General features: G+C 29.7%; 1 protein-coding gene across 1 annotated transcript; it reads right to left on the bottom strand.

The window, feature by feature from the left end:
* Positions 1 to 2,307: 2,307 nt before the first annotated feature.
* On the bottom strand, positions 2,308 to 6,286 carry LOC111642270. The gene is made up of 3 exons (XM_023388597.1): positions 5,969 to 6,286; positions 5,512 to 5,768; positions 2,308 to 2,503 (listed from the first exon to the last, which is right to left on the bottom strand). Exons 1-3 carry the CDS (start codon positions 6,086 to 6,088, stop codon positions 2,308 to 2,310), a joined length of 573 nt encoding a protein of 190 aa, XP_023244365.1. The 5' UTR covers positions 6,089 to 6,286.
* Positions 6,287 to 9,828: the final 3,542 nt, after the last annotated feature.

Raw genomic sequence — 9,828 nt, 5'->3', positions numbered from 1 at the left:
TTTTATATAATTTATAACAAATATTAATTAATTTTAACTTCTTACATTTGGAAAACAACACGCAACAGTTTTAATGAAGAATAATCATTTGAATAGTGTACAGTTAATAAACTGAGTTATATAACAGTTTCGAAGACAAAATGCTGTGTACAATATATAAAAATTGATTTTGGATGTTTAAATATATATTTTTTAATATTATATACAAAATCTTAGAGTTAATTATTATTTAGTATGTTTTGTTCTTCTATAGAATAACGAATTATTGGCAAGCAGATTGAACCATTGAACACAAGATGAAAATTTCGCTTCAGTAACACCTAGCCACGTGATGATTTTCCGGGCTTTTTCACATTACAAATTCTTATATAGAAACTTCTTTTTCAAACGAACTCCTTCTACAAGTTATTTCCTCTTGCTAAAATTATAGACGTGTGCTTAGCTCAGTTTGAAATTTATCAAAGAAAGAAAACTTAATTAATTCAATTAGAACTGTAAAAATAAACATTTAATGTTTGGAGTAAGTCGTGCTGACGATTGAACGTTCTTATAACACGACCTCGTGCAACGTTGTGGTTATTTCAGTAACTCGGGAATAAACAGCTAATATGGCGATCGGGCCTGCAATAGGGCCCTATACTAAATTTATTTATATAAGAAGATTTAAATGTATAATTTATAATTGTAATTTTAAATATTGCCTGTACGGATTGTTTACGTGTAGCGTGACTTCATACTATCAAATAAATTAATCACGCTGACCATTTGTTTTGTGTTCGGAAAAATTAATTCTGAGAAAATATTTACTAAAAGATTTTTGGCTGCCTCTATTAAAGACGTAACTAACTCCAGATCCGCCGTAAGCGAGCGTGCAAGGCGTGCACCGCACACGGGCGGCACGTCCAGGGGACGGCAAATCGAACGATCGGTCACGTAATAATTAGTCATTGTCATAATACCCACCCTACTTATAGCATAAGAAATGTCTTCGCATGGAGAAAAAAATCCGACTGGCGCACAATTACTATATTCTTATTTATATTATAGCGTTAACAGCGCCTCTATTGGCATTTATCAGAATTAAGATGCAATGCGAAACGTCTGTCGGCAGGTTGAACCATCTGGCGGGCACCCGAAAGCCAAGTACCAATAGTCGTGCTGTATGATAGAAGTTGACAGGTTTGGCGAAAATAGGGAATCCCTACAGAGCTTCCTTCTCAATTTGTACTTGTACGCATTCGAACAGTTCTATTGCTTATCAAATTGCAATTATTTTGTTAATAATTCTTCTGACGTGGGTCGAAGTATAATTAATGATATTTTAACTTGGTTAGGATTTAAATCTGAAGCTTAAAGACGATTCAAGTAGTGAAGCAGACATTGACAGTATTCATTTGTTTAATCAATACTTGTTTAATCAATACAATCAATTTGTTTAATCAATACAATCAATAAAAAATCAATACTTTAAAGTTGCATTTTCCAGAAAACCAGTGTAATGATCCACAAACCCCATTACAATATCTTTTTACTAATGACTTAATTTCAACAGTTCCAAACACAGCAAAAGCACTAAGAATATTACTTTCATTGCCGGTTTCAGTTGCATTTGGTGAAAGGTCCTTTTCAAAGTTAAAAATTATAAAAAACTATTTAATTAATTAATTTATTTAAGATCAACAATGCACCAGCAAAGACTAAGTAATTTAGTTTATAGCTATATTTTCAATTGAACATGAAATCTTAGACAGCTTGGATACAAGAAAATTGATAGCAGATTTCGCAAACATGAAGGCAAGAAGAGTTCAATTTCTGTAGATAAATATTTATATGGTTTTACACTTAAGTAAATAAAAATAACTTAGTAATAATAAATAGTTCTTTTTGTAAAGTATTTCTTTTCTTTTTTCATACCTTTATGAGACAACACTAAAGAGCCTTTCCGGCAAGCTCAGCGCAGGTAGTCATAGTTAAACAGGGGGCGGCATAATCGGTATTGCACACGGTTGTTCAAGCAGCTAGCGGCGCCCCTGACTAACTCTATTTATTTTATTTTAACAAGTAAATATTTCGTTAGCTCCTACTTGTATTGGACAATTGATGGTAAAGGAATAAATTTTACAATAATATAGTATAATATTATCTAATATCTTTATTTATACCGTGTAATAATAAACATGATAGTTGTTCTATCTGAAAATAAACGATAGTTCTTGGTGCAAATGTTATTAAAGCTTAAAAATGTTTATAGAAAGAATGTTTAATTTTTCAGATATTGATATTTTTAATTTTTTTTAATAATTTAAATTATTTTCTATTTAATAGTATTTCAACGAGTAGAATTATAACAGAGATACTATATCCACACAACAATAATATCAAAGGGCTAATAATGTCTTCGATAATAAGTGGATGATATGTTTCTTTGTTGTTGCTGATCTTTGCAGGAAATTCTTGCTGTCTCAATTTTTCGTATACACCAGCATCTACTAATCTTCTAATTCTATATGGAAATAAAAATTCAATGTAATAATATGCTATTATTCACTATTTGTCAAAAGGTTTTTTAATAAGTGATTTTCTAAATTGCTAGAACTCATATTTGTATTTGATTCTCGTAGTAAATTTATAAAAGTCTATTTTCCTGATAGATCGGTAAACATACATCTACAAAAATAGTTTTTAATCTTTGTCATTTAAATTAAGTTTTAAGTAAAAATTATTTGAAAGATTGCTAATTATTGATCTTATTTTCAAAAACAGGGATAATGAAGTCTAGAAAATGAGATTGTTACACAACTTTAATCGGTATATAAGAAGAAAAACTCATTTAATTAGAGTAGAACTTTAGCTAACAGATGTACAATTTACTTTCATTTAGTCTCGATGTTTTGTCGAAATTTTTTAAACATTGTTGAATAGAAATAAAACTAATTGAACCTAAATCTTAACAGGAAAAAATGCACAAGTAAAATTTGTATTAATGTATATTATCAATAAAGCAGTTTTAAAGTAATGTAATGATGAACAATATGATAAATTTGGGAAAGTAAATAGACGGTTAAAAATTCAGTTTACTGTTTTCTTTGTTCAATCCATACAATGACTACAATCTTGGCTTTCAGAAAAAAAACTTAAGTTGGCCTATGAAATGAAACACTGTACTAAGGACAAAAAGCTATCTGCATAATAATACGCAACTTTCTGAGAGAACAGAAAATTCTCAAATTTTAATAATAAAGTGGTATAATTCCATATAATGTATATTCTCTGCTTATTCTAAATCAATAATTTGTAGGTTTGTAAATGCATGTAGGTTTCAACCAGTGACCGATTCTATAAAACATCTCAATACTAGTTTCTCGTCGATGGTTCATGCATGACGAAAAGCAGGCCCTGTGCATTTTTCGGACATTTTTCACCGTCAAAAATCTAAACAAAGGACAGTTTACTCGTAGAAATTCTTCTTCGAAAGGGTCCTCTTCTCACATCGCTCATATCTTTCGTTGTACTAACTGATCAATCTAATAAACTTTACAAATATACCTATTATATTCGTATTCGAGTAACTTCAATTGAAAAACTCAAAAACTAATTTTAGATTTATCTGTAGAAGCCAACGATAGCACAGTACAATGTACAATGAAACAAATAAAGTAAAATCTATGTAAAACAAGCTATGTAAAATAAGATATGATTTGCAACTTAAATTAAAAAAAAAACATTCTTATAAAACGTGACATATAATAAATATCTTTACATAGGTGTCAGGGTAGTTAAGGAAATTTTTACTTTTACAGATGTTATGTATAGCAGAAGGAAAGTATGGCAATCGGTTAAAAATCTAGAGAGGTGTGCGTGTAGAGTATAGATGTTTGTGTCTTTGTCTTACTATGTGCGTGCCTGTGTAGCACGATTTTGTTCAGCCTCTTTAAAACTTAATAACTCTTGTACTTTTTGTCAAAAGTTTGTTAAATTTTAGTAGGTTTGCTTATTCGCGGAATTGATGCTGTTCAATTTTGGTAGAGAAAGGTCAAAAGGATGGAAATATTAAGGAAGTTGTCATAATCTCTAGTAGAGCCAGAATTAATAACAATTTTACTTATTATTAGCATTTACAATCTATACATATAAAATTTAATCTCCTGACTGACTGACTGGCTGACTGATTGATTCATCATCGCCGAGAACAAACCACTGAATCTGAAATACTAAAATTTGGTACACAGTTCAGGTACCCCATAAGAATGCATACTAAAAAGGAATTTTTGGAAATTCCACGGCGGGAGGGAAAGGGAGAAACTTAAGTCTTAAAAAGTCTTAGGCTCGAAAAGGGCTAAGAGGATGTACCAGAAACGTGGTTTACAAATAAGTACTGGGGTAACTGAAACTCTATTATACGTCTGTAAGAATTTATACTTCAGGAATTTTCAGATAACGTGATTTATGTTTCGAAAAAAACCTCAGATTTATCGAATCTATTTTGAATTTAATAATATTTGAAACATGAATTTAGATGCATTAGCGGTCCATAGTTTAAAACAAACAAAAATCAGTAATTTTACCAAATCAGTAAAAACTAATGATTGAGAATCGTAATCTTAATGAAGTAGTGAAGGAGGGTTATTTTTATCAAATTGCAAAATCTGTGCGGGCGAAGCCGCGGGTAACAGCTTGTTTTTTTATAAAGCCCATCTTCGCCCTAAGTTTAATTCTTTTGCTGTTCTATATAAAAATATAAAAGTTTTCAAATAACATATTATAACAGACTGTTCTACCACATTTTGCGGGGGCAGTTAAATAACTCGTTGCTGAATTTTCAGCCCAATTATCGATGAACACTCTAAGCCACAGTACTCCAAATGAAGATAACCGTTAGAATGCTAATGATTTCTGTGCGAGTTATTTCAATTATTTTTTACATTAAATTTCTTAAATTATTTACGAAATACTGAGATTATCGTTTGATGTTTGATTTTGTTTCGTGCCATGCTAATCTGAAATTCATACACTACAGGTACTTGTGTTCTTTTGGCTTTCAACGTTATTGGGTCATGTAAAAGTACATGAACAGATTTTTTACTACTGCTAACTGATTTCATAAAAAGAAGTTTTCTTAAATTCTTAAAATAAATTTAAACAAATTTTATGTTTTTCGCTGAACAGAATGTTGCTATTTTTTAGAGATTCATAACAATTTATCAAATAATTCTCATCATTGCTTCTTGACAGGAATCTAACCATATTAGTGTATAATAATAAATTGTCAAAGAAAATAATAAAGCATGAAAGAAAGATATAAACTGCTGACTTTTACTCTACTTCTTCAATCTTCGAAATGCATGGAAATAATTAAAATATCAATTTTTAATTACCTACATTCAACGATGTATAAAGTAATAATATGTGAAAAAATAACGGATGTACAAATATAAGTAATGACATATTGAACTTAAACCGATTACATTTAAATAATTAAAAGTTTTTAATGATATAAAAATAACTACTTACCGTTTATTAAATTTTTTTTCAAATTTAAATTGTTTTTTCATAGGATATACTATTGTATATGTTGAAAACGATTCCTCTGAAATTACTAACGCTCCTTTTTGTCCGATCGTTAGTGTATTTACATAAGCGTCAGATATAATGTGTGCATGTTTATGTTGTATGGTATATTCAATTCCTTCGTTTATAGAGTAAAAGCTCTTATCTGGATTATTTCTTATGTAATCACCTAAAATGCTGACCATACCTTTGGGGGCATTCTATAACGAAAAAAAATTTAACATGTATTATTACCTAGATTTCATTTTTTCTGAAAAAGACTTCTTTAGCGTTTTCCCACTATATTGTTATATTGTTATAATTACCTTAAATAATCCAATTTGTTACCGACATGATTTCACTTACGTATGTAAACTTTCAAATACAAAATGTATAGTAAAAATGTATTAAAGTAATTTACCACCATCATTTTCTCGTAAGCCGAAGATGGTATAGTTCCACAAGAATATTCATTATTTTTAACTGCATTTGAGAGTTCTTCAATTGTTGTCGGAACTTTGTCATAAGCGGGATAAGTCATGTAGGAAAAGAGAACACCACCGTATGCTGATATAAGTACGGTTGTCACCAGCAGCCAAATTCCAATAATAATTCTCGAAGAAGTGCTTTTATCTTGATCTATTTCACTTCCTATAAAAAATTAACATCAAGAATTTCATAAAATTCAACATAAAATGTATCAAAGATGCAGCAATGGAGCTTTTTGCATCTTCTGTAATTTTTTTATACTTTTGTCATCGTGTATTCGTTTTACAATTGTATCAGTTAACAAAAAAATAAGTTTTAACACTAGAGAATAACACACACTATAGTTTTCAAATAATTTAAGTTAATTATTATTCAACTACGGAATTAATCAGGTGTCGAATATGTATAGTAATTTAAATATATATGAAAAATATATGCATAACGCCATATTACTTGAAATTATTACATTGTAATTTTGATTTTTTGCACGTGATTAGAAAGTGTGCACAATATAACCTGCCACTCCAAATCCATATAAAAATCTTCTTCCACATTCCTGCTAGTATTTCTTTTACGTAGCACTATTCTAATTGCCTAGTAATTTATTACTACTTTCATTTTCATATCTACTCCAATCAATTTTATAAAGTAAAATTCACTGTTTACATGATTAAAATTTTCTAATGTTAAATTCTAACATATTTATTAACTTTGTGCAATGTATTTTATTTTTTGTACAATTACTATAAAAATTAAATTTCATTAATCTGTTATTTGTGTTATTATATTTTNCAATATAACCTCCCACTCCAAATCCATATAAAAATCTTCTTCCACATTCCTGCTAGTATTTCTTCTACGTAGCACTATTCTAATTGCCTAGTAATTTATTACTACTTTCATTTTCATATCTACTCCAATCAATTTTATAAAGTAAAATTCACTGTTTACATGATTAAAATTTTCTAATGTTAAATTCTAACATATTTATTAACTTTGTGCAATGTATTTTATTTTTTGTACAATTACTATAAAAATTAAATTTCATTAATCTGTTATTTGTGTTATTATATTTTGCCATACAGAATAAGTGCGACATTCGAAAAAGGCGGTCTGTCAAGGAAAGGGTTTGCCATATGGAAGAATTTGATATAAGTTAAGAGGCAGTCCGTTAAGAAGAGGTATTGCCATACGAATAGAATACGATACAAGTGATCGTTTTACCAGACGGATAAGACCATACGAGACCGATTAATTGAGGTATAAATATACGATAAGATTGTCAAAGAAATAGAACAAGAGAAATACTTTAAGAAAGAAGAATATCCTCATACAGAATAGATACGAAAAATACGATGAAGGTAATATAAGCTCTGAATAGATCGATGTAAACTCTCTCACGCGTTAAGTAGAAATAAGATAGTTTAGGGTAGATTTAGATAGAGGTTAGATTCATCGTTGTATACTTTTATTATTTGATTTATTAAATATTTTGATTTGTTTTATAAAATGATTGGGACTCTTTTAGACATTTCTTTTCATTCAAGTTTCCTTAGATCCTCCGAATCCCGAATTAAGGATAACGCGTGTTAATCCGCGTATCTAAATTTGATTAACTGGTGTCAAGNTTTATTATTTGATTTATTAAATATTTTGATTTGTTTTATAAAATGATTGGGACTCTTTTAGACATTTCTTTTCATTCAAGTTTCCTTAGATCCTCCGAATCCCGAATTAAGGATAACGCGTGTTAATCCGCGTATCTAAATTTGATTAACTGGTGTCAAGAAATTCAGACGTAGATCTGGTCTGTGAAGTCCAGATCGTTTTAAACATAATTAAAACAGCCCTCCTATAAAAAGTGTCAAGACCGAATCCCACAATTCTGAGTCGTGTAAGTAGTACCCCTGGTTAGTGTCCTCAGCTACTCTCACAGTTGTTATTAAGTTATTAACAGTCGTTAACACTGTTAGATGCGCGACCTATTTTGACGTTGGTGCAAAAATTTGTTTCTGGTGCTCATTGGCATATTTTCATGTTAATGAGCACCAGAGACATAAATGCAATGTATAGAAGTCACTTCTGTAAATTTTATTATTATTTTGTTCGTTTTTATACTAATTTGTCTTCTTATATATTTGTTCTTTATTGCTATCAGTAATTTTTTACATTTTTATTCAACATTGTTAATTAATTTACAAAATATAGTAGTGCAAAATATTGTAAACAAAAACCGCGTGTTGTTGCGGTCACGTGACAGGTCATGTGACCGCAGAAACACATGCGGACNCAAGAATGCGAGAAATCTATTCATGTAATAGAATACATTTTATGACATATCACAAAGAATTTCAATGATGTTATAGTGGTGTAATCTAACCCAACAACCCCTCTAAGATATATTAACAACTTAAACATATCCGAATGGATCAGTTAGTCATATTGTGTGTACGTACATTTTAATAATGTATACAATGGAATTTATTTCACTCCACTATTTCCTACCTACAATCTGGTAAAATATTAAGAACTAAAACAAGATTTCAAATGTTTAAATTATAAAAAAATTATTTAAATTAAAACCTACAATTTAAGATGCTTCATAATAACGTATTAACTTCAAAGATATTTTAAGTACCAAAATCAGTACGTAAACAAATTCAAAATATGACAGATATTCCAACTCTTTAAAGAAAATAACATGGCATCTAACGAATAAAAGCAAGATATCTTTTAAAAATGTTCAGGAAAGTAAATTTAATGCAGTTGAATCTGCAACAACGTTTACTTTCTAATCAGCCATCTAAACGTCGGTCGTGTTTCAAAAAAGACAAACCTTTTAAAACACGATGAATCACTTTTCAAAGAATTCAATTCGAAACAGAATTTCGAACTTAGAGTTGCATTGCTTGCCGTTCAGTAACTCGGTGTCCGAACAAGCTAGTCTGCCAAAGCTGACCACTTCGGTGATTTTTTATTACAGATATACATACACCTAACGCTATATACTTACTATGATAAAGAATGTGAATGGTTCGACCAATTAACGACTAGTCTACCGATTCAGAAGATAAGGGCGCAGAGATAACATTGCATCATTTGATATCACAACACCAACATTACTAATTTATTTAATTACCAATAATTTAATTAATTACCAACATTAGATGACATTACTAATTAAAAAAGTGTTATATCGTTTTTTGGAAAAGCTATTTTTGGAAATTATTTGATTGTAATTAAAAACGAAAAGTAAATAACAATATAAAAAATAGTAGTATTCGCAGACAGTAGTGCATTTAAGTTGTTTTTAATCGTTTTCTGTTCAATGACCCTTATAGGTATAAAATAGCAGCGTTTCGAGCATTGGTTAGGAGGGCCTTTATATACTGTGAAAGCATTATAGACCGGGATGCAGAGTTAGAAAGAATTATGCAGTTGGCAGGAACATTGGGTTACAAGAGGAATATGCTTAACCCTGCGTTAGTGCACTGAGTTTTTTTTCGGCATTAGTGCAGTGGGGCGTTTGTCCACCCCAACATTTTTTTGGGTCTATAAACCATGTAAGTAAAAATTCATAAAGATTTACTCATTTATTTGCTAAAGGCATGTGTCATTATACATATGATTATATTCAGGTATGATTACATATTATATTAGTACATAAATCCACGAAAATAAAAAACAACATTTATCAAAACTCATTACATTAGATCTTATTATTAAACCAATAGTAAAAATCTAAATTGTTTTTTAAGCATTTTTGTCACTCTGATTCAATAGCTGACATTG

Source organism: Centruroides sculpturatus, unplaced genomic scaffold (genome assembly GCF_000671375.1).
Source record: "Centruroides sculpturatus isolate CEXI.00-Female unplaced genomic scaffold, Cexi_2.0 scaffold1499, whole genome shotgun sequence".
Lineage (NCBI taxonomy): Eukaryota > Metazoa > Arthropoda > Arachnida > Scorpiones > Buthidae > Centruroides > Centruroides sculpturatus.
Note: the sequence above shows the minus strand (reverse complement) of the source record. Positions and strands in the feature narration are given on the sequence as shown.

What these genes read in the sequence shown, in the direction of transcription:
- LOC111642270 (XM_023388597.1), bottom strand. Translation starts at nt 6,088, where the DNA reads ATGACTTATCCCGCTTATGACAAAGTTCCGACAACAATTGAAGAACTC. An exon ending in CTTACGAGAAAATGATGGTG is followed by an intron (nt 5,769 to 5,968) that starts GTAAATTACTTT and finishes TTTTCGTTATAG; the next exon opens with AATGCCCCCAAAGGTATGGT. An exon ending in GAAAAAAAATTTAATAAACG is followed by an intron (nt 2,504 to 5,511) that starts GTAAGTAGTTAT and finishes ATTTCCATATAG; the next exon opens with AATTAGAAGATTAGTAGATG.